At 37.7% G+C, this 26,481-nt stretch overlaps 1 protein-coding gene across 1 annotated transcript; it reads right to left on the bottom strand.

Annotated features, from left to right (window-relative positions):
- Nucleotides 1-21,557: 21,557 nt before the first annotated feature.
- Nucleotides 21,558-26,120, bottom strand: LOC137025311 (gastrula zinc finger protein XlCGF57.1-like). Its single transcript, XM_067393314.1, has 2 exons — nt 26,018-26,120; nt 21,558-22,462 (listed from the first exon to the last, which is right to left on the bottom strand). The coding sequence occupies exons 1-2, from the start codon at nt 26,088-26,090 to the stop codon at nt 21,558-21,560; spliced, it is 978 nt and encodes a 325-aa protein (XP_067249415.1). The 5' UTR covers nt 26,091-26,120.
- Nucleotides 26,121-26,481: the final 361 nt, after the last annotated feature.

Here is a 26,481-nt window from a genome sequence, read left to right as displayed (position 1 = left end):
ACTCCGCAGCACCGCGATCCCCCTCAGCAGCGAGGGCTCTCCGACAGCATGTCCCTCCTTCCTCCCGGGTTTCGGCACCAATGTAACGAGGTCAGTCAATGTGGGAAGAAGGAGGCGGGAACCGGCGAACATTCAACAAAACTTTAATATAAAATAAACAAAGAACAAAACGAAAGTAATGCCGGCAGACCCTCGCAGGACGTCTGCCGGCCACACAAACATAATAAAACATAAAATAAAGTCCAGGCCTGGTCCTCTCTCGTCCTTCATTGTAGTCGCTCCTCCTTTTATGCCTCCGGAGCTCCTCCGTGAGAGACTCGAGGCCGGCACGCCTCGCAGGTGACGCTCATTATCACTCGCGTCACCGGCCTCGCGCCGTTCCCTCACGGCTCTCGCCCGCCCTGCTCGTCACACACCTTTAATTGATTTGTTCATTTTTGTTAATTGTTTTGTTCTATGTTGTATTTAAATTTATACCACAATAAATTTTTAATATAAAAAACTCTCAATTTTCAACACACACACACACACACACACACACATTGAGTTTCCATGTTTTATGGCGACTTTCCATAGACTGATATTTATACTGTAAAGGATAAATAAAATATTCTATCCTTTACCCCTCAGGGGTCTGAGGCTGATTTGGGGCCTGGAGAAGTTTTGACATGCCCTGACATTTGTGCTTTTTTCAGTTGTTCATAAACATATTAATGGAAAAAGTGTCATTACACTGTATTCAGCACAAACTAGGCTACAATAATATGTAAGGAACATGTATGTACATGTTTGTATTTTTGAAGGAATAACGTTTATGAGTGGTTATTGAAAAAACAAAAAACTTAAGTCACTGAAATAAAGCCAAAAAATATATATTAAATCTGTGTTCACAAGACTTCTGGGTATTGGAGGTTGTAGACTAGAGTTTTTGCTTCAAAATGAGGTAAAAATGATGCTGCCTGCTTGTTCATATAAAACAATAGAGAGATTTAAATTTTCTAAAACATCTTTGGTCAAGAAACACAGTATGCATGGAGGCGTGAATCCTCATGTATAATGGGTGATTCTCACCTGAGAAGACAAAAGAATCGCATAAAATGTGAAATAAAAAATAAATAATGAGGCCTTTCAGTCAGATAGGCTGTGAAAAAAACCCTCTGTTGATCATGTATCAAGCTCATCATAATGTAAATCAAACATACAGAAAAAACAGCAATACTGTGAAATATTATTACAATTTAAAATAATGGTATTCTATTATTAAAATATAATGCATTTCTGTGATACAAAGTGTCTGAACAGTTATGTTACCTCTATGGCATTTCATATAGGCTTTTAGCTTAAAAGCATGCACATTTGGAGAAATATTGATGGATTCTCATGTTTATGTCAATTTTCTATACAGAGTAATATTTCTTCAATATTTATTGTCGTCACTGTGAACGCTGGATACTGTGTTTACAATTCATACTTGCAGCCGGAGGGCGCTCTGTGCACTTTTAGTCCACAAATGCCAATGCTAAAGAAGAATAGGCAATCCAGGAAATAACTGAACTAACAGAGGCCAGAGATCGCTAACTATGGCTATTCAAAACACTTTTCAAGACAATAAATACACGATTGAGACGATGAATGCATGTATTGACTCAGAATTTGCGTCTGAATAGCGCTCCCTCCGTGGGCGTGGCCGCATTAGCGGATAATGAGCTGAATCACGGATTTCTGACATGGCTCTCTTTTCATACAGATTACATAAACACAGAAGGTTTGTTTTCGATTTGACTTACACAATTTAAAACCTGACATTTCAACGTTTTTTTAGACACAAGTCTAATTTTTTTGGGATTAGTATTCACTAAGTTACAGTTCATTTTCTGAGAACTATCAGATTGGACTTCGTTCAGAGGGAGACGAGAGATCACGCATCATGTTAGTTTTCTTTATTTTACAAAAAGCACAACATTTTGTTTTTACTCTGAGTGTACACAAATAAAAGAAGATATTCCACAGATTAAAATGGTGTATAGCTCTTAATTGTATGTGCAACATTGATGGAGTATTTTGAGTCTCTTTCACACTGGTTAGAAAAAAAACGCGTGACCGCCGACCCGAGGGAGTTAACCTTTATTTAACTAACAAAAGTACAAAGAAAAGATTTTGTAAATATAAACACATTTTGATTTGGATGGCTGCAACACACTCTAAAAAAGTTGGGAAGGAGGCCTGTTTACCACTGTGTCATATCACATTTCCTTTTAATTTTACTTTTTAATCATTTGGGAATTGAAAATACTCATTGTTGCAGTTTTGCAAGTGGAATTTCTGCACAATCTCGCCTGATATGAAACAGTTGCTGAACAGTGTGTGATCATCATTGCCTGATTCTCCTTTCATGATGGGACAAACATTTTTAAAAAGGAGACCAATCTGGACTACAGACAGGCAGTCAAACACATCCACTCAATGGTGTAAAGTGTCTACAAAACCAGCACAGGCCTGGCATTGTCTTGCTGACAGCTGGCCGAGATGAAGTGATGATTAGTCAGATTATTTGAATGTTGCTCCTCCCGAATTTTGTTAATAAAACATCATTTCACTAGTTCACACTTACAAATAATCAGATAGAAAATAGTATGCGTAGTAGTATGCGTATTTGGCGTGCTGTCCGAGGAGAGGGCTCCGAGCTCTGTATTTTGGCCCGAACCCAGATTACTCCCCCCAAAAATTGCAAACCAATGCAGGACAGCAGCCGGAACATTACTGATGACCCCCAAAATTGCCTTGCTTAGGCTGAATGTGCTGCTAGGAGGGTTAGTAAAGGACCGGTAGAGTTATCGTCAAATGGATGAAGACATTGGACAGCGCTGAGCTCCTGCGGGAGCAGAGGTGACATCACTGCTGCGGCAGTGGAGAGAATAGCCAGAATAACTGAGCTCCTGCGGGAGCCGAGGCGACATCACTGCTGCGGCAGTGGAGAAACTGGCCTGAAGAACTGAGCTCCTGCGGGAGCCGAGGCGACATCACTGCTGAGGCAGTGGAGAGAATAGCCAGAATAACTGAGCTCCTGCGGGAGCCGAGTCGACATCACTGCTGCGGCAGTGGAGGAGTTAGCCGGAACTGAGCTCCTGCGGGAGCCGAGGTGACCTCACTGTTGCGGCAGTGGAAAAGAAATTCCCATGATGGAATGAAGGCATTAGCTTAGTTGGATGTGGTGGGGTTGCAGATGAGGGAACGAGGCTAGAGCTGAATCTAGCTGATGAGTGTTCGTTGAGCTTCTTTAATATGGATGCGATTTGATCGGAAGTAGCTCTTAAAAGCTTCTGATGACCAGCGACCCAATGTTTGGATTTGATGCTGGGAAAGGCCTTTTTGGGCAGCTGTAGTTGCTGCTCCTATGCGGAACGAATGACTGGAGAAGTGGTCTGCTTGGATGCCCGATTGAATCAGGATGGATTTAAGGTGTTTTTGGAACCAAAAACGTGTGACAGGACGGTTGGAATCGTCAACAAAAAGTGGGTCGGATGGGAGTTTAGCTGGAGCATTTCTGAAGTGTAAATATGCTGAAAGGGTTTGGTATGGCTGAATTGGTGCGGGGAGATTAAAGATGTAGATAAAATGGCCTTTCTTCATTTTGTCTGTTTTACTTTGTTTGATGAAGTAAGATATGGTGTCGTCATCTAGCACTGATAAGTCTGAAATTGTGGGATGGGTTTTTGGGTTGAAGCCGGACGTGATGGTGAGTTCTGAACATCTGAGGAAACCAAAAAAGGCCAGTATGAACATTGCGTCAAGAGTACGGGCTGTGTTGATGGAGTAGTAGCCTCAGCGGAGAGTGGAGATGCATTTGGTGAGGATGTCTAGGGTGATGGGTTTCCTGGTGTCTTGGCATGTGGGTTGGGTTCTTTGGATGCCTTTGATGAGAAGGGATGTTTGTGAATTGGTTATTTCAAAAGATGGTGAGCCAAATATAAGTTTATGAAAAAACTGGATTCCGCTTAGATAACCCTTAATGGAGTCGGCTTGGAGGTTCTTAATGCTGTCTAGATAAGATATGAATGACGTAATTGTGAGAAGAGAAAAATCAGGAAAAGTTAGGTTGTAGGTGAGGTGAAATGACTTAAAGCATCTCCAAGCAGTCAAATAAGATTGTAGGGTTCTGGGAGAAACGGCTTGAAAAATGTAGTTGAGAGAGGTGTCGAGGAGTGTTTTCAGTGGATGGTTTATGGGAATATCAGCTCTGAATAATGAGGTACTGAGGTTGGGAAAGGGTCCGCCTCTGGTGCCAACAGCTTGAATTTCTGAAAAGCAAAGCGAGAGAGAGAATCAGCGATTTGATTTTTGGATCCCGGGACGTGTTTGGCAGTTATAATGAATTGATCGCATGCTGAGATCCAAATAAGGCGCCTTAGGAGAGGCATCAGCGCGGGGGAGTGCGAACGGCCTTTATTAATGCAATGTACTGTTGGTTCATTGTCACAATGAACTACGATGTTGTTGGTAGACCATTCTTTTCCCCACAGGAAGGCTGCTACGACAAGAGGGTATAGTTCGAACAGCGCTGAGGAATTTGCGGACGGCTGTACATCCAAAAGCTGAGATGGCCATGTAGACGCGAACCAGTGGCCTTGGTAATATCCCCCGAAGCCAATGGAGGGAGCTGCATCGGTGTACAGTTGGATATCGATGGGGAGGGAGAGCAAGTTGTTGTAGAAAAAAGAGAGACCATTCCATTGTTTAAGGAAAGTTATCCATAAACTAAGTTCGTTGCAACACTAACTATTTAATGAGATTTGGTCTTCTAGTGCATGAATTGATGACGCGGGGGAGAGGAGATGAGATATAAAAGGGCGGCCCTGCGGGATTATGCGCATCGCGAAATTTAAATGTCCGAGCAAAGACAACAGTTCGCGTTTAGAACAGTTTGGACTGTCTAGGAGGGCAGATGCAATCAGAATTATTCTGTCAATCTTTTCCCTTGGCAGCAAGGCCTGGAAATGAACTGTATCCAAATTAATGCCAAGGAATTCAATGGACATGGCTGGACCCAAGGTTTTATCTTGGGCGAGTGGAATCCCGAGCTCAGCGAAAGCCTTTTGGACCGTGAGAAGATGTGTGGCTGGAATGGCTTCGGGAGGCGAGATAATTAGGAAATCATCGAGCAGGTGAATCACGTAAGGAATTGAATAGTTGTTAGATAAGATCCAGCAAATAGCTTCTGATAGCATATCGAAAATCTTTTGCATCCAAAGGTTAAGCGCACAGTGAAATAAAATTTTTCGTGCCAGTATATGCCAAATAAGTGCCATGAGTCCGGGTGGAGGGGCATCACTTTGAATGCAGAAGTGATGTCGACTTTTGCCAGCCAGGTGCCGCGGCCGGCGTTTTTAATCAGTGTTATTGCTTGGTCAATATTGTGGTAATGAAGAGAAAATTCTTCGAGAGAGATGAGGCTGTTTATGCTTGGAAAAAACAAATTATGTGGGGCCGAGAGATCGATTATTAGGCGTTTTTTGCCTGAAAATTTCCTGGTAGCCACTCCAATAGGGCTAATACGGAAAGAATCGAAAGGGGGCATGGAAAAAGGGCCGATCATGAAGCCTGAATCTACTTCTTTTTTGATCAAGTTGCTTACTGTGTCAGGTTCAGCGAGTGCAGACTGAAGATTAGTGCAAATTATATTTTGAGTGGGGAGGCTTTCCACTCCAGGTTTGAAACTGTAAAGAGGGAGACCTGATCTGTCGGCAGCGTGGCACTGGCTCTGACACGCACACACACGTTCCCAGCCAGCAATGACACGTGGGGCCCAGATGGGTTAACTACGGGTTCCATGGGTACTGTGTGGGCATGGGCTTTGGCTGGGTGAAATCAGCGGGTCCCATGTAGGTTTTGTAGTACCAGTCCCACTTAGGAAGCCCATATGAGCTGATTACATGGGCCCCATAAGGGACAGTCATGGGCCAAGTGGGCATGGGTTTGATCTGGGAACACATATATGGGTCTTGCATGGCATATTTATGGGCCAAGTGGACATGGGTTTGAACTGGGAATGCACATATGGGTCCTGCATAGAAATGTTATGGGCCAAGTGGGCATGGGTTTGAACTGGGAATACATATATGGGTCTTGAATGGCATATTTATGGGCCAAGTGGGCATGGGTTTGAACTGGGAATGCACATATGTGTCCTGCATAGAATTTTTATGGGTCAAGTTGGCATGGGTTTGAACTGGGAACACATATATGGGTCTTGCATGACATATTTATGGGCCAAGTGGGCATGGGTTTGATCTGGGAACACATATATGGGTCTTGAATGGCATATTTATGGGCCAAGTGGCCATGGGTTTGGGTGATTGGTTCAGGTCCAGCAATATTATGTAATGCTCATCTACAAACAAGCATCAAAAATAAAATAAAATAAAATAAGCTTAACTTAGGATATCAAGGGGAGCCTTATCATTCAAGCTCCTCTTGGCAAAGCAAAATCTGCTCGTCACGACATGGCAGACAGAGCATCATTCTGCTTGCTTCGATGCTGGACAGGACAAGAGGAAAAAAGAAAAAAAGAAAAAAAAGGACTTGCAGGAGGCCTCATCATCAATCTGTCTGCCACTTCTGTGTTTTTAGATGTCCTTGGACCAAGGAGTAGCATGTGTTTCTATCAAGGTGTAGCTCATACACCAACAATGACTGATGTGTTGGCTGTAAAAGGTACAGTAGATCTGTTTGGTTAGGCTATCTGAAGATCTTCAGGATGCATTGACATACACATGGTTTATGGTTTAAGACGGTAAAGGGAGGGGCTGAGGTAGTTAAAGAAGTAGGCCTGTAAGGACAGAGGCCCTTTCAATTTAAGTAAAAGAATAAAGCTGCAGAAAGCCTTCCGACAGTGCATGGAGCATTCACATAAACACTTTCATTGGTGCAGTGACCCAGATTGGGACAGATTTATGGGGATAAGTGTAAAGGAGACAGCATTGCTACTGCTGGCATTTGAATATTTACAATATTTATATTGTATGAATATTTTGCTAACTTAACATAAGTTGCTTATAACATATAGTTGCCTGTAGAATGTTGGGTAAATCCCTCCCTGATGCCTCATAGGACCCATTTTGCTACCCAATTGGCTTTTGGTCAGTTTGCACATCCATCTACCACGCCGGATACCCAGATTCAAGACCCGCTTGGGGAGTGGTTTCTGGTATCAGAGGTGGAAGTCATTAATTACAAATACTCAGATTACTGTAATTAAGTAGTTTTTTTGGGGTACTTGTACTTTTATGAGTAGATTTTCAAGCCTGTACTTTTACTTGTAATATTCATTAATCCATGTAATCTACTAAGTTACTTTTAAAATCATAGTTGAGTACTGAGTACAATTTTAATTCATATCCAAACCTTTTATCTGCATTTTTGTAGCCAGTAAGGTGATTTGATAGCAAACAAGCCGATGAAAACCGGGTCATGAGGACGGAAAACAAAACAAAACAAAAAAAGGACGTTAATGATTGATCTTTCATTGATTCTGAATGAAGAATTTAACCAGTTAAAAATGTATTCATGGATATTTAATCAATAGTCGTGGCTCCTCATGTAATTTAGTTTTTTGTCTGCCGGAGACATTTGCTTAATAAGGAAATAAAAATTTAAATGAGAAAAAAATGAGGGAAAAACACTTGTTTTGCATCTTATCAATTATTAATGATTAATAGATTGTTGGCATGTTAACTTCTGGTAAAGGAAAACACACAATTTCCAGCCCTAGTCTGGAGAAGTGATGGTGACATCAGTGGTTAAAAGTAACTAATACTCTGAATATTTTCTTTTTAATTTTTTTTTAATTTATTTATTTATTTATTTTTACAAACTGTACTTTTACTTGAGTATTTCTCTAACACCGGTACTTTTACTCGTAATATTTTAGCAATGCACTTAATTGTACTTGACTACAGATTTTCAGTACTCTCCACCACTGCCTGTTATGCACAACAACACCTAATTAGGCTCATTCATAATGAAGCCAGCGAAGCAGTTAAGTCGTTTGTTAATTCTCTCACATATCCTTTAATTTACGAATTTTACTGTATTAAATTATTTGGTCAGGCAGTTCGGACATCTCTGAGGCCTGTATGCAAAGGCCGTGTTTCGCGCTCAAAACGTTAACGGTCCATTCGGAATCGGAAAGCAAGCTGGCTGTGACTTGGAGGTGAAGTGCATATTTCTTCCGACCAACGCCGAATTTCCATAAAATTAAGGTAAGTTGAAATATTATGTTGCCATAAAAATAACACTGCAGATTGTACAGTAGTCTGTATTTTTGGTTTGTGCTGTTTAATCTGATGTAGAATCTAACCAAAAGGAAAAACAGCGGGTTTGGTTTAGCTATAGGGCTGGACAATAATTCAGTATCAATATATCACAATATACTTTTATTCAATAACGGTGATATGATATAAAATATATTCATCATTATTTCACTTCAAATTCATCTGAGTCAATATCAGATTCAGAGTTTGGTTCCGTCCCGAACCCTTCCTCATGCTTTAAACATAAAAACATATTGCACATATTGCATAACACATACTTCAACATATTGCACTGTCCCCACCTTTTGCTCTAAGAATAAATTGGAACAAATCAAATCAAACTAAATGTGTAAGCAAACAGTCTCAAATGTTTTGGGCTTGTAAACATCATAATGTCGGTCTCCCCGGTCTCCCTGTGCATCTTGCTGGCTTCTATCGTTAGTTACAACTGCACTAGCAGCTAATACAAAATGAAGGATAAATATTGACTTGAGGTTGAATTTTGTTTGCTTGCATAACCCAAAGATATAGCTGCAGATATCTTATTATAAAAATATAAGAATTATTAAAACTCGTAAAATATTCTGACAAAGGAGCTAAATAAATGATAATTGTATAATAATAATAATATAATTACCTACATTTTAAGTATATGAAAGTAAAACAAGCACAGCCAATTTGATGGAGCTGAATTAATATCAGCCTTATGACTCCCAGGAACATCTGAGTGGTTTGGCATCATGAGCATCAACCGTGATGTTCCTGGGATAAGGCTGATATTAATTCAGCTCCATCAAATTGGCTGTGCTTGTTTTACTTTCATATAGTAACAGTTGTAACTGCAACACTACAGTGCACAAACATCACTATAAGCAGAAGTACTACGTTTCAGCGTGATAATCCCCTATTGTTGATCAAGTCGAAGACAAATTTGTGATAGACAAAGTTTTTCTTATCTTAAAACAACTACTTTACATACCCCGCAATCACATCCAAAGGTATTGAAGTTAGCTGTTAGACAGAAACATTGAATAAAATAATCAAACTTGCAATATAAACTGTTCAAAATATCACCCCACGGTGGCTTCAATGTAGTAATTTGGAATGAGCAGCATACGGAGTCATCTCACCTAAAAAGCACCGCATGCATGCGCACATCCTTATCAATTTGTTCTGAGTCTCCAGATGTATATGATCTCCGCTGGTGTTGAACATCTGACAGCGCTTCGCATTTCACTGGCAGCTGTCGTGTCTGTGATTCGACTTGAAGTTATGTAATATGACATGATATATTCATGGAAAACTGTTTCTAATGTCGCTCAAATCTGGTGTGCATTTGAGGCTAAATTTCAACATGTAATGGAAAAAGGGTTATAGGTTGGCATAAAACTCCATGGTAATTGTCACCCTAGGGGTAACATTTTAGCTTACCACATGTGGAAATGTGTTACTTGAATGAATGATTTGAAGAGTTGCAAGTTGGAGCAAAAAAGGACCTTGCTAAATTGACTTATGCTCCCTTGTTTTTAGGTGCACTGAAGAGTAACGCTATAACTCAGAATGTGAACCGAAAGGATGTGGAAATGGCACTGGGGAAATGGTTCACAGGCGCACGTGACCGTGGCGGGGAGAGGGCTGCAAGAGCCCTAAGAGAAAAAAGAACATCGACAACACAAACGCCATGACTGTTTTGGATGTATTTTTTGGAGAGATGTTTTGTTATCTTTTTTTCAGACATTTTTAAAAAAATATATGTTTTTTATTTATTTACCGGTACGTTGTAAAATTTAAATTGTTAAAGATTATGTTTGTTGTTCAATGTATTATATAATGAGTATATTTTGTATTGTATTTTTGGAGGGTTTTTTTTCAAAGTTTTTTTTAAATATATTTTTTAGTTTACCGTATGTTGTGACATTGTTTTTTAAAGATAATTTTTGTTGTTCAATTTAATATATTTCTTGCAGTTCAAAGCATCAAGTGTCTTGTATTTATCTTGTACTTACATTCATTCTTCGTTTTTAATTTTTCTTAGATTGTTTCCTTAAATTAATGGTTGGGCTTACCTTGCATGAATTGCCCAGTTAGGACCAACATAAGATCCTTACAGAGCCCACTTTAAGCCCATATGGGCATTCACGGTTAAATCCTGGTGCAAGCCCACTTTAAACCCCTTTAGGCAGGTGGGGCCCAAATGGGTCTGACACAAATTGCCCGGTTAAGACCCACATAAGACCCTTACAGATCCCACTTAAAACCCACCTGGGCATCCATGACTGGCCCCCATGTGGATCCCGGGTGCAAACCCACTTTAAACCCCTTTGGGCAGGTGGGGCCCAAATGTGTCTGACACAAATTGCCCGGTTAAGACCCACATAAGACCCTTACAGATCCCACTTAAAACCCACCTGGGCATCCATGGCTGGCCCCCATGTGGATCCCGGGTGCAAACCCACTTTAAACCCCTTTGGGCAGGTGGGGCCCAAATGTGTCTGACACAAATTGCCCGGTTAAGACCCTTACAGATCCCACTTAAAACCCATCTGGGCATCCACGGCTGGCCCCCATGTGGATCCCGGTTGCAAACCCACTTTAAACCCCTTTGGGCAGGTGGGGCCCAAATGGGTTTGGCATGAATTGCCCAGTTAGGACCTACATAAGACTCTTACAGATCCCATTTAAAGCCCATCTGTGTAGCCATGTTGCAAAGCCCACTTTGGACCCCTTTGGGCAGGTGGGGCCCAAATGGGTCTGACATGAATTGCCCAATTAAGACCCATGCAGTACCCTTACAGGTCCCACTTTTAGTACGTCTGGGCTTCCACGGCTTGCCCCAATGTGGATCCCGGGTGCAAGCCCATAATGGGGCCCACATTTGCCGCTCATGAAGCCCTCATCTGGGCCCCACATGTCATTGCTGGCTGGGATGGAAGTCAGAGGGATGTGCTGAACTGTTTACTTTAGCAAATTGACACAAAAACAAAAAGTATGTTCTTTTTTTCCTTAACACTACCATTAGTTGCTTGGTTTGTTGAACGGTTACTGTAATAAATCTATTTATACCATGGTTTGTCTGAATATTTGATTCTGATTGGCTAAAAGGTGTGCATTAAAATAATTTGATTCACAGGTAGTTCCAGTCAGTTTAATTACAATTACAGTTTAATGTGCTGCTTTTCAATGACATACATGCACACAAAACACTTGCACACAGAGATCGGAGATTAAAGTAATGTGAACGAGACATTTTGCATTAAATATTTTTAATTTTTTACAACCTCAGTTGCATTGCTTCACTGCCATTCATAAATCCTCTCCTGTGGTCTCATGGAGTAGTAAAGTATCCATTATAAGCATACTTCAGAATCTCAGCAGAAGTACTTTGATTTTGGATGCTGCTCTGCTCACATACTAATTAATGATTAATGTTTGAAAGTGAAGAAAATTATCTGAACTTTAGAGTTCCAAACTGTATGACGTTCATTGTGATGAGCAGATATTTGAGATGCCATAATTTTAAAGAATTGACAGCCACGATCACTTGATTGCATGTAGCTCTGTGAATGTGACAACAAAATTAAATAAAAATGTCTTGCACTTGTAGAAGAATGTTATAATAAAGAATGTTTTACTCTTATTGAAAGTTGCTTTGTAATATCAGGAGAAATACAAAGATGTTAAAAATGAGAGAGGGCTGCTCAGTTTCTCACAAAAACATTTGCACAATTTAAATGAAAGACGTGGAGGCAAAAAAACACTAATGCATTTTTTTTGGCAACAGGCCTTTAGATCTAGCATTCTGCATGCTTTAAATCAGATACAGAAATTATGTAGCTTGAACGGATTGCGTTTATTCAAATTAACAACAGAGAGAAAGTGAGAAACTGCATGTGTGAATAATGTGAATAGTGTCTCTTCAATAATCAAGCTGCAAGTTTAGTTAAATCAAAAACAGATACATTGTTGCTTTTTAGTTTTTCAGTATGCTATCCAAGCTATTTTATTAATGAATATTGCATTGATCTTGAAAAGAAGTTTCTGTGCTCATGATTGTTTGTGAGTTGTGTGTGCAACCTAGCCAGTGAATTGGCCCTTACCACTGTGGTAAAAAATGGTCAGTCACATCCCTAATTGTTTGGAAGAAAGTATGCAAAGGCAGTTAAACATGACTAACGCTATCATTCTGCCTTTTGTTTTTCACCACAGAAAAGTCATTTATTTCACAAATAATTTATATGTTTTTCCAACTTGCAGGAATCAGTAAAGCCAACTCTGACTATAGTTTTTCATGAAGCTTCAAACCCCCTCCATGCAAAAAGAGCCAGCATCAATGTGGAGAGTGTCAACATTGTGAGCGCAGAAATGGATGTGGTAGAGGCAATGGAGTGCCTCTTTGCTACTTATTTCATGTTCAGTGTGGAATACCCCAAGCACATCACTCACACAATAAATTTTGTTGAGCACTACCTGTTTAAACTCTCCAGCAGCCAAAAAAACTGTCTGTCCCAGTGCTCAAAATGTATAATCAATTATCATAATACTTTGATATGTCATGAATAGTACTAATGTAAATTTGTAAATATGAGGTGATTTATGTTATTCTGAAATGCTGATCTGAATTTGAATCTGTAATTACAATTCTTTATGAGTGATATTAATGTAAATTTGTAGATTTGAAGTACTTGATGTTCTGAAATGCTGATCTGAATTTTAATTTATGTATTCACATTCTTTATGAGTGATATTAATAGGAATTTGTAGGTTTGAAGTACTTCTATATCTGTATATTTCCATTGTGTAGTAATATGGAATATAATTTCCAGTTATATTAATATGGATTTGTAGTTTTGATGGACTTGATGTTGTTCTAACACTGATGGGAATTTAGATGAATCTGTATATTTGCATTATTTATTAGTGATAGATTAATGTAATTTTGTAATTTTTATGGACTTATTTTGTAATATGTAGATGTAGGTGAAATATTTTCATTATTTATGATTTTTTAAATGGTTGATGTTTTAATGTTGATTTGTACATTTAAAGCCTTGAATACTTGAAATTACAGTAGCATTCTTTCAGTAATCGTAATTATTTTTGTTAATATAAATAAATTACTAGTTCTATGCATTTTGGGTGTGCTTTTTTTCAGTATTCATGGGTGACTTTTTTATGTGAATTACTTTTTTACATTTTAGGGTCTTGATGTTTGTCAATAATATGAAATATTTAATCCGGAAAGGACAAAACAAATGATAATGAATGAACCCCTAAAAGGTTCCATATAGAACCTTTTACCTGGTTACAAAGAACCCTAAAGGGTTCTTTTGATTGAACCCTTAAAAAGGGTTCTGTATAGAACCTTTTAGGGGTTCCAAATACGTAGCGCCTGATAGAACCTTTTAAGGTTCTATATAGAACCTTTTCTAGTTTCACAGGGGGACGTTAAAGAAATTTTTGTTTCACAGACGTACTTTGAGATTTTAATCCCGTCCGAATCTGCCATGTCTGTCTTTTTCTCACACAACCTCTGTAAAAATTCCAGAGCAAATTACCTACTGTTTTTCGTCAAACTCGGCGGTCCTCAGAGAAATCTAATCCCGTCCGAATGCGAATGTCTGTGATTTCCGAAAATGTTTTTTCCAAAACGCTTTTTCTTGTGTGTTTTGGTCAACGTGAACTACCGTACAATCTCTCGCTATCGCGCCGGTATTCAAGTTTCTGCTTTTTGCGCACCGATAATGGATGTAGATGTGTTTGGTACACTGCAAAGAAATAAAAAAATAAATCAACAAGAAGAGCCAAATCACGTAAACTGTTAAGACTGGCTACTGTAATATAACAGAAATTAAAGCTAATGTTTCCTCCCTACTCCAGTGTCGCGTCACTTTCTTTTTCGCCGCCATCTTGCCATTGATTGGTCATATAACCATACGCAATCCACGCATTCTGAACACGTGATCTTCTGAAATGCCCACATGTAAAACACAGACACTCCTACCTCGGTAATAAACACGGAGATGTTGGTCCCGTCCGAATCCATACATAAAATCACAGACGTAGGTTGATAAGAATTGTTACTCAAACGTCGTTTGGAAAACTAGTCCCGTCCGAATAGGGCTTAAGAGTGTACTAGTGACCCCTGTTTACTGCCATTATAAAGCTCTGATGAGTCAGGATATTCATTAATAAATCTCAGATTATGTTCATCAGAAATAAGAGAGTCATATACACCTAGGATGGCTTGAGGGCAAGTAAAACTTGGGCTAATTTTCATTTTAAAGTGAACTAATCCTTTAAGTATTATGTTCTGAAGAAATGCATGTATGTCAACATTCATGTCAAAATGCTTTACAATGACTAATGGGTACAAAAGAGAGGCGTTGTTCAAAGCATTTAAACCATTATCAGAAATAGACCTACTAGACAGGTTATTTACATTTACTTCTAAATGTTTCTGCTGGTCATGTCGTGTCCTGTTACAGGAGCTTCTTTTGCCCATCCTTCATTTTTTTTCACGTGACGAGAATTGTCTGCCCAAGGCTCTCTCCCAGCCATTTGACAGTACTCCTTTGAAGAGCAATTAGTAGTTGAGATCGAGACAGCAAGGTAACTACTTGTGTCCATGACAACTCAAGCAACATAGTGCTGGCCAACAAAGATCTACTCGAATGGGAGTCCATTGCCTACTTCGCCCATACGCTGCAATTAGCAATAACGGATGGATTTAAAGCTAATGCCATGACACGGTTAATTGGTGCATGCACAAGACTGCAAGCTTTGCCTGAACACACACTTATATAGTCCTGCAAAACTCGCTGGAATTCAGTCAGCAACATGTTTGCATGCCTACAAGATTAGAGATGGGTGATTGCTGCTGTATTATCTGACAGATCGATCACCAAACTTTCAGAGGCCAGGACTTGTGACTGACAGGACTGATGAGAACTGGATGACCATGCATCACTGGAGAGAAGAATAGGTACAGCACTGCTCGCCTCTACACTTGACCCTCGACACAAGCATCGCTTTCTACAGATTGTGCGAGACAATATCAAATCACTGTATCACAGCCTCCCATCAAATGATGAGGAAAACAGTGGTACTGTTAATAAGAAGATGGCACTAGTGCTCCAAAACAGAAGAAAGCCTGAGCTTTTTCTTCAGGAATGACTATGGGGAGTCCATCAATGAAGATGAGCTGGAGCTCTGGAAGGAGCCGTCTATCCCCCTAAGCGAAGGTGCGGGATGGCCAGACACTTTCCCAAGCTCTATCGGAATGCTTGTCATTATCTCTGCGTGCCTGCGAAGAATTTTTATTTTTTTGAGAAGAATTTAAAGAAATTAATTTTTTTTTTCAGCAAGGATGCATTAAATCAACCAAAAGTGACAGAAAAGACATTTAAAATGTAACAACAGATTAGATTTCAAATAAACGCTGTTCGTTTGAACTTTCTATTCATCAAAGAATCCTGAAAAAAATATTGTACACATTAAATGTTTCTTGAGCAGCAAATGAGCATATTAAAATGATTTCTGAAGGATCATGTGACACAGAAGACTGGAGTAATGATGCTGAAAATTCAGCTTTGACATCACAGGAATAAATTACTTAAAATATATTCAAATAGAAAACAATTATTTTAAATTGTAATAATATTTCACAATATTACGTTTTTTATTTTATTTTTAATTAAATAAATGCAATCTTGGTGAGCAGACGAAACTTATTTTAAAGACATTAAAAATCTTACCGATCCCAAACTTTTTAACGGTAGTGTATATATATATATGTATGTTTTGACTTGAAGGGAAAGATTGGCCTTGTAAATAATATATTGTACAGTTAATCTGGGGCACATATTTGGTGTGTGATTTCTTTACACACATAGAAACATTTTATCATTATCCTATTGACTCTTCAGCTCTTGGAATCAGACTTGTACATGAATTACTTGGACTTGAGAGTAGAACTGCAAGTTATACCTGTGAGAATTCACAAACAAAATAGTCAATTTACCATATAGTGAAGCTTTTGTAGCCATGCCTCTGCTACATGACTGCTGACATTATGGAATTAATTTGTCTATTAAAATGCTGTCCTTTGCTGTTGTGGAATTTTAGAATTCCTGGACTGTCGCCATTATACCAAGATACCGGTTTACTGGGCCAGAAGAAGCATGAGAATTCACTCTATTTTTGTCTGCACATTAGCTTTTTTTTGCTGAGACGATCTTTTAAATGTTTCAACAAGACTCATGAAATGAGGTTCATCATAGTCTTGGGGTTTACTCAGGATCCTCAGAAATAAGGAAATGCTACCTAGGCAATGGCTAATTAGCTAGCGGTAATGGAAAGCACAACCAGTACAACAGTTAGTATTTTAACACTTTTACGCACGACCTGGGCAATGGCCATGAAAATATTATTTAAAGGGTTGGATACCCACAGAGCTCACTTGCTGATTTACTACTGCTGCGGATGGTCGACTCTTCACGAACGCCTATTATTTTAATTGATTCTTCATATTATACCAAGCCAGCCTGAAGAAAGTACTACCTGTACCGAAACGTCACATTTTGGCTTGAACAATTATTTGAAAAAAATTATTTCATCTTGCTTTTCATTTTCAATCCATTATTTTGACTTTTATTATTTTATTACTTTATACAAATTCTTGATTATTTCTCATTCTCAGATTTATGTTAGTTTGTTAAATAATGGAAAGCCTTAGGGGACGAGTGAGACAGCGTCCTGCACCACGATGAACAGCAACTGAATACCACAATGAACAAGAACATTATGATGAACGTGAGGTCTCAGTGGATGATAATTTTCCCCAACAAATAATAATAATAATAATAATAATAAAAAGATTTTGCAGAAACTGACCTACCAGAGAGACCCAGACAGGTCACACAACCTAGAGCCCCATTGAACCATGGTAGAAATATGCTCTCTTTCACCAACTATGGTGGAAGATTTAATAATGTAGATGTCTATGTACAGGGGGCCACAGAGAGCAAAATGGGATATCACAAATGTACAGTCTCGGTTAACAGTAGTCATGTAGCTCACCCCACCAGACACATGAATACGGGCAAAAAATTGGCAGATGGAGCCTCACATTAAAGAAAAAATATGTTATATTTGGGGACTCCAATGTGTCCAGATTGCTGGCCTTTAATTGCCCTTGAACACTTGAACACTCACATAAAGAAAAATACCAGTTATATCCCACCACTCCCAAAGAAAAAATTTTGGTCAAAAGTGGTACACTGGAGGGCCCTGATGGCCAAAGTCATGCTACAACACTTGATTATTTGAGAGTCCAAAACAGGAACAAAATAAACTCATTGTGAATTATTATCTAAAGAACAACGTGGCCTATCTTTCATCCACACACTTATGGGAGTTAAAACTCAAAAAAGTTTCAGTTGATAAAGGATATGCAGGCCTACCACCCCAGAATTAAATATATTTGAGGGTAAAAAGAGTCAAAAACAAAAAATTCCCTTCACGAGAGCTTCAGATCCAGCCTCCCAAAGCAGATTACACAAATAATTAGAGTGGACAACTATGCACACAAACACCTAAACTGGGGCCTAAAAACACCAGAAAACCTCACAAGAGGTATAAGAAAAGCCCTCTTAGAGTTATTATCAAACCTGCTGAAAAGCAACAGTTATTATGGATAAAACTCAATATATTTGGGAAGGACAGAGACAGTTGGCAGTGAAGGAACACTACTGCACACTAGAGGAACCAATATACCCACAAACTAGAATTATGGTAGAAGAGATATTAGATGAAATGCTTGATAAAAAAAACTATTAGTGGGGCTCAAAAAGAATATTTATTAGGAGATAGCCCCCCCAGGCCTAGAAGATTTTATTTATTGGCTAAAATTCATAAAGAGCCTGAAAAATGGAGCATCCCCAGAGAAATATAGTATCCGATTATACCAGTGAGACATATTTCACAGCTGAATATATAGAATATTTTTGAACCACATATCTATACGTCACCCTAGCTATTTAAAGGATACCTATGATTTCATATCTAAAATTAAAAATACCTAAAGATGCATTTCTCTTCACCATAGATATAGATAGCTTATATATACAAATATAGAAACTGAGGTAGGCCTCAAAGCTGTAAAGAAGTTTATGGAAAAGTACCCAGACCCCAAAAGGCCAGATCAATATATTCTCAAATTAGGGGACAAATAAGGGGACAGCAATGGGCAAGAAATTTGCGCCCTTTTACGCCAATATATTTATGGCAGACTGGGAAGAATCAGCTTTGACCTCAGCTATTAAAGATGAAAATAATAATAAAAATAATAAAAGCTAGCCATGTTAGATGTCATATTAGAAGGTAATTCAACTGTCTGTCAAAAAACAAACAAACAAACAAACAAACAAACAAACAAACAAACAAAAAAACCCTCACAAAAGGCATGGTTTATTATCCATATAAATATCTTGATCTGGGATTGTTGAAAACTCACCTGCTGTATCATCATCAGCTGTAGCACTGGCACTTGGGACAGGTGACGTTGGTCATGTCCCACCTAAAAACAAATATACACAAATCCACTGTCTGCAGAGCTGTCCATCGAGTGGCCTTAGCCCTGTGTCGCCGAATTGACACATATGTGAAATTTCCTTCCAGAGACGAGGAAGATGTATTAGCGTAGATGTATTTCCGATTGGAAATCTGTTCTTCAAAGTCTAATTTAAACCTGGAAACAAACAAAAGATTCTGACAAATTTAAAAATAATTTTAAGAAAATTTGCTTCAGAAATAGTTCTGCACTAATTTGATGTTAATATTTAAAATATGTTTGTGTATTTATACATATGGGTATAAATGGCACTTAATGACAAAAAGGTTGCAAATCATGTCTCACATCTGATTTAGATTTGTGACTTGCAACCAATAAAAAAACAAATTAATTTGGCCCTTCATGCTTGCCATCATTTGGAACATCTTTTTAGGACTTAAGGTATGACTATTTATTCAAATGTTTTTGTATCATCATGGACTTGTGTGTTATAAGGTTACATATGGTGTTTTTCGATGATACTCATTTGACTGTTTAATTAAGATCACCCATGTGAGCCATTGGGCAACATAAAAGACAGGCAATTGCCTGCTGATCACTTACAAAGGGAGGAAGTCTAGTAGGGAGTTTGTTGGCCTTGTCACCGATTCAGATCTTGATGGGTTTGAAATGCAATTTCCAAGGAGAAGTAATTAACTGGCTTTGTCTATATTCTGCCTACAATGGAGGACAAGTTGTGAGTGGAGAAAGAACAAATTATCCAACTTCTCAATCCTTTTGTTGACAACAGAGGCCATTATAATTGTAAAGAGGCAGAATAAATGAATAAAAAAGATCCATGAAGAAGAATATTCATGAATTATAATATTAATGAAAGAAAAGTGTTAAGCATTATCCAAAAACAAAATCCCCAATGTTAAACTAATACTGCTGTTTACGAGTCCATACTCATAATATAAAAAAGTAACACTGAAGCAGTGTTGAAGTTAATTAAGTGATTAATTGAGTGATGATTGAGCAGTAGTGATGAACACCTGCTGTTAACAAGCAGAATCACTGAAAATAAGAGGAACAGAAAGAAGAGAAAAAAAAGAGGAGAGGAGCAGAAAAACAACTACAGCGCAACTGATAATATTACAGCATGCTTACACATACCCATTTTCTTACACATATGTATCTAAACAGAGAGAGGTGTGAAGGTGCCCCAGGTTGATCGTGCAGTTGGGGTCTGCAAGAGATTCATGAGTGCCTTCTCAAACTTGGAAAAGACAGCGTGAACTGGCCATCGCTCAGGCACAACTTGGCTTGCCTGGTCATAAACTCATTACTGCTACAACAAGATGGCCTCCAGGCAACAAATGATCAAAAGGGTCATAGAGCAGGAGAAAGCTCTTTTGCATGTTATTTTGGGCTGTGGGTCATTTTTGAAGCTCTCAACATTTTATAATAGTATAGCTGGGCAGGGAGATGTTTTATTTTTCCTTTTATTTGTTGCCACTTAACCGTGGATGGACGTAATAACAGAGAACTCTGCCCATTTAGTAGAAACTCAAATAGAGTTGATCTTCCTCCATCTGGAATGGACTGTTTTCCACAGCCATCTCTGACTCCTCAATCATACCAAATCAAAGACAATGCATTCCTGTTGTGGACATTCCTGGGTGCAGGTCCAACATCTAGTCTGGCTACGGATCAGATCAAGCTGAGTTCTTTGGGATAAGGATGAAACAGACATACTAATATAAATGCAATTCATGGTGTAACAAGTACATTTGGGTATTATGCTAAGTGTTCCTTGTTCTGGCTGCCCTAATTAATGCAGCCTAACAATCTGTAAGGGAAACAGGTCAATTTAGCTCAAATGGAATTATTAATTCATTTATAGGGAATTTTGAATGAATCACTACTTTTACGACCAAGCAAATGAACCGTCCAGCGATCATTTGAATGAACCATAACATCAATTCTGCAATGGATATGAATATGCAAACTATTGTGAAAACACTATTTATTAGCAAGGTCTCTAAGATCAGCAATTTAAGGCTATAATATATAATATAGTCTTGGTTCTAGTAAGCACTCTTGCTGCTGCATGTTAGAATAGCTGGAGTTTATTAAGCTTACAGGACTACCACCCAGTAATGCAATGGTCCTAATACTGAGCCTTGCGGTACTCCACAACAAACATGTAATCAGTATGAAACTGCTTCATTTATACTATCACAATGTCAACTGTAAGACTTTTGTTCATCTTCGGAACACAAATTAAGATATTTTTAATAAAAGCTGAGCAAATGTGATTTCTGTTCCTCCATTGACAGCTACGCAACTACCACTTTGATGCTTCAAAAAGTTCATAAAGAGATTGTAAAACTAATCCATATGAATTGAATGGTTTTGGCCAACACGATTGCTTTATATAATGGCTTTTACTAATAAACATTCATCAACGCACAGAATTATGATAAATAAATAAATGGAAGTGCAAATACCAATAAGGTAAGTTCACACCCATCAAGCAGTTTCGGGTGAGCTTGTTTATATTCGCTGATCAATGTTTATATGTGAATAAAAGCCTAAATTTCATATGTTCATCATATAAAGCGATCGTTTTTTGTGATTTTTGTGTATGTAATTGCTTTATGTTAACCTATTTACCACACTGAGGAACACTGCAATTAATTTTCAGAATGAGTTTGCAAATGCAGTTTCAGATCTCTTTGATATGTGAAACTCTTTTTACATTGAAGACACGTGTAAGGCTTCTCTCCAGTATGAAGTCTCATGTGAATGTTAAGGCTTCCATTTTGAGTAAAACTCTTCCCACACTGTTTGCAGGTGAACGGGCTCTCTCCAGTGTGAACTCTCATGTGGACTTGAAGGTTTCCTTTTCGATTGAAACTCTTTCCACACTGTTGGCAGGTGAAAGGGTTTTCTCCAGTGTGAATTATCATGTGGATTTTAAGGTTTCCAAGGTGATCGAAACTCTTTCCGCACTGAGAGCATATGTAAGGGTTCTCTCCAGTGTGAATTCTAATGTGGGCATTAAGAGTTTGTTTATGTGTGAAACTCTTTCCACACTGAGAGCATGCATAAGGCATCATTCCAGTGTGAATTATCTTGTGGCTTTCAAGGCTTTCTTTTCGACTGAAACTTTTTCCACACTGTTTGCATGTGAAAGGCTTTTCTCCAGTGTGAATTCTCATGTGGACTTTTAGGTTTTCTTTTCTGTTGAAACCCTTTCCACACTGTTGGCAGGTGAAAAAGCTCTCTCCGGTGTGAACTCTCATGTGGACTTTAAGGTTTCCTTTTTGATGAAATCTCTTTCCACACTGTTTGCAGGCGAAATGCTTCTCTCCGGTGTGAATTCTCATGTGGACATTAAGACTTCCACGTTGAGTGAAACTCTTTCCACACTGTTGGCAGGTGAAATAACTTCCGGTTCCTGTCTTTTGAGCTCTTTTTCGTGCATTAGTCTTCTCAGTCTCTGAGCAACTAAAAGATTTTTTTCTAGTTATGAAATCATACTGATCTTTCTCCGTTTCATTCAGTTCTTGACTCTCCTCTTTCAGTGGCATCATGTCTGGTGTTAAAAGAGAGATATTCAAGTTAATACAGAATTCAACAATGGTGACAATCGACACAATATTCAGATCAATAGGGAAACCATCAGGGCACTATTGCCAGAACTTGATAAAATGTAATCAATTTATTTGTCCAATGACATGCTTAAAAATTAAATCTTGTATCACCTGCACCACTCGTAATGTGATCTATATGTTAAAGTGTTCTTGTCAAAAGATATATAATAGAAAATCATAACGACAGTTGAAATTACGGCTTAAAATTGCACTATGTAGTTTTTCCATCTGCTAGGGGGCGCCTATTCAAAACAAAGGCGTAGCTTGATGACGCCAAATTTGAGCGTGGAATCTTGGGACATGTGGTCTTCACATCACAGCCGGTGGAAAAGAATAGGGATAGGACTCGGGAAGAAATCATGTTCATGGATGAGATTATTAACGTTACTGTAGTATGAAGCAGAGCAGGACCGAGTGTTGTGGGAGCTGAACGAGGAGCTGGAGCGACTGCGCAACACACGCCTCACGAGCAGCAGAACTTTTATTGTGACACATTCGCTGGCGCCGTGTCCGCTTTTCCGGTCATGAGTATGAGGTAACACAGCTCTGTTTATCATATTAGATACATTTGAGAATGTTGAAAATGATGTTATAACGTTACTTTGTGCGTTCACTCGGTGGCTGTGAGACACTGTTGCACACTGCAGTAAGATAGATTGATTTTAGAATATATTAAATGCTGGATGTGTTGTTTTGATAAATGGCATGCAATTAATTTTAAAACGTATTGTATGATGGAGAAAATGCTGTATGACTTTTACTAAAAATAAAGCTGCATCTGATTATGCTGTGTTAGCTACTTGACAAAATAGTGTTTTTCTCTGAGGCATGGTAAAGCATGGTACTCAAAAAACAATCAAGAAAATTAAATTTAAACAATAAGACTAAACGTGTTGAGCTATATAACAATAATTAATTTTCTGTCTATAAATATATCAAAACAGTTGTTCCCTTGTCTATTAAAACATGTAAATATTAAAGCGTCTTTGGTGTTTCCATGGTTTCTACAAAATAAAACTGGAAACCGAGGGTAACGCGGGTATAACGCAATTGACAGGCGACTCCTCACACGTCTTGGTATGGTTTGACGGAGCCTTGGTTAAAATTGCAATTTTCTCACGATTTACAAATAGTTGCAAACATCTAGGGATGTTGTAAGTACTCAAGTGAACAAAATATATAACACTGGCCTAGTGGTTTTAGGATATTTTACTGCAAAAATATTACATATTGCACCTTTAATAAACAAATCAGGATGTCAAGATATAACTTCACTAGACATTTCAACGAGCTGGGACATAACATTAAACAATTGAAATGTATAGGGATAGAAGTTTTAGGTTCAAGAGGTGGTGATATAAATAAAAAAATTATCGAAACGAGAAGCATTTTGGATATATAACTTGAAATCACTGGCTCCTAATTGTATGAATGAGGAATTAGATTTTTCTGTTTTTCTATAATGTGATGTAGAGAAAACTGCATTAAATGACTTTTTACAAATATCACAAAATAAATTGAATATACTAAGTGTGAAAACCAATGCTGATTAATGACGATGTATTTCTGATGACTTCAATCATTACGTTTTTTCACTACTGTGTATTTACTGAATTGATGTGTAAGGTTTTTTAGTCTAATTCACTAATTTATGATTTTTCTTGATTGTAGGATCTTCTGTTATCTTGCTTGGTGTGGATTGTGCTTTGGACTTTGAACTTCATGAATATTATGTCTTGTGTTGTAATAAATTGTTAGTAGATGCATTCGTATTGTGTGAGGATAATTGATGTTTAACACAATCAAGTGATTTGCAACATTCTTCAATTTTAACCCTAAAAAGGGCAAGACCATAAAGAGACATCAGAAAATTAATTTATTGCTGTTTATGATAAGTATGATACTCAACAAAAACACAAATATACATCAAATATATGCAATTCATTACAAATCAATGATAATTGAGAGATGGAAAATGTTCCCCAAAATTTGTCATATTTCACATTTACATTAACATGAAAAATATTAAAAATTCATTTTAGATTTTAACATAAAAAATAATGTATGAATAATCAAAGTAAACCCAAGTTGCTTTAGTACAGTTTCTTAAAATCATTAAAGATGTCTTAGCAACTTGATAAAAAAGGTTTAAGTCGTATTGATTATTTATAGGGCCTAGTAATTTGCATATTAAATATTATACAGCATTATACTGATTGTTCAACAGAATTTTACAATTAAAGTTTAGTTTAAGTTACGAGAGAATAAATGTTTTAAAAATATGGCTATTATGTTGTAATACACATTGTCAAACAAGCATTCTGTTTTCAATTCATTTATACCCCCATAGGTGCAACTTATCCTGGGAGACACAAACATTAACAGACAAATGATTAAAATGTAAAAATTAAATTCATAAAATTTCAGTATAAACGTAATAAGATAACACTAAACAACAACTTTTTAAACATGTAAGTCCCCTCCAAATATTGCAAATATGTGAAATGTATCAACTTTTATTATAAGCGAAGTAGATTTCCCACTACAGGTGGTCATGTTGTTTTTAAATGCTGCCCATGAGCTAAAATAAAAAAATGTACGAACAAAGTCACCAGATCTAAATATTCACAACAAACACCCTTTCAACATGAAACCAAGAAATAAGACCCAAACTTTCCCTGCTTCTCCCCACAGCCTCTCAAATGATTGTGTCCCCCAGGATACGTCGGCCCTTTTAGGGTTAATGAGATTGAATATTAATTAATTCAATCTCATTAACCCTTAGAGCATTCAATACACCAAGGAAGGCCTGTGAGCCAAAATGTCCATTTTATTCCACTGTAAATAATGAGATAAAATATTAAATAAAGTGTCTAAAAGTTTCGATCACAAAAAAGTGCAAATCACAGCTATATTCTTGATTTAATGCAGAGACATAAAAATAATTTATGTCTAGGTATGTTATACTATTTATTGTCAACCGTTCAACTGCATCACAAATTATGAATTCTTATGCCAGAGTTCAGACTACACAATATTTGTGTCTGTTACAATAGTCACCCTGCCAGATATGACACAATATTCGAGATGAAACGATTGATTCTTAGTTTTAAAATTGGCCATCACTAAATAAGTTTTTTGGCGCACCAAAAATATTCTCGTCGCTTTATAATATTAATATTGAACCACTGTACTCACATGAACCGATTTAAATATGTTTTTAGTACAATAATGGATCTTGAGATAGGAAATGTCATTGCTCACTATGCAGGTCTCACTGAGCCATCAGATTTCAACAAAAATATCTTAATTAGTGTTCTGAAGATTAACGAATGTCTTACGGGTGTAAAACGGCATGAGGATAAGTAATAAATGACAGAATTTTCATTTTTGGGTGAACTAACCCTTTAATGTGACACTCAAATATTTATTTCTGTCGAGCTGGACATTTTAATAAGGATCAAATGACTGAGTTTAGCTTTGAGGATGAAACTGACCTGTTTGTTCTTCTTTCACTCTGAATGTTTCTTCAATCTTCATGTCTTCACTTTCCTTTTTAATGAACTCCATCTTTATAACAGTGTGTCATGTGGATCTCAGGAGTTTTTCGGTGTTTGGACCTATGGTTTGACAGTCTGTCATGTTTAAGATGATAATAATTAACAAAAATAAACAAATCCAAACTAATATCTGAGTTTTACTCAATTAGCTCTAGTTCAGTAGTTCAGTGCACTGGTAAGAGAGTCAGTCAGAGTGAGAGTTAATGGCCTTATTGATCTGAAAAACACTCAAAATCTAGCAGTTCAAAAGAATAAAAGAACACAGTTTGTATTGAAAATGTATTTTGGTATGATTTATACTGGTATCTAGTCTAATAGACTGCACTTTCATTAAACATTAGTAGTTGGTTTGCAAAGTTCTCATCAGATATTTGTGTTTGTTCTTCTCGTTGCATTTACAC

The sequence above is a fragment of the Chanodichthys erythropterus genome, chromosome 8 (assembly GCF_024489055.1).
Source record: "Chanodichthys erythropterus isolate Z2021 chromosome 8, ASM2448905v1, whole genome shotgun sequence".
Classification (NCBI taxonomy): domain Eukaryota; kingdom Metazoa; phylum Chordata; class Actinopteri; order Cypriniformes; family Xenocyprididae; genus Chanodichthys; species Chanodichthys erythropterus.
Note: the sequence above shows the minus strand (reverse complement) of the source record. Positions and strands in the feature narration are given on the sequence as shown.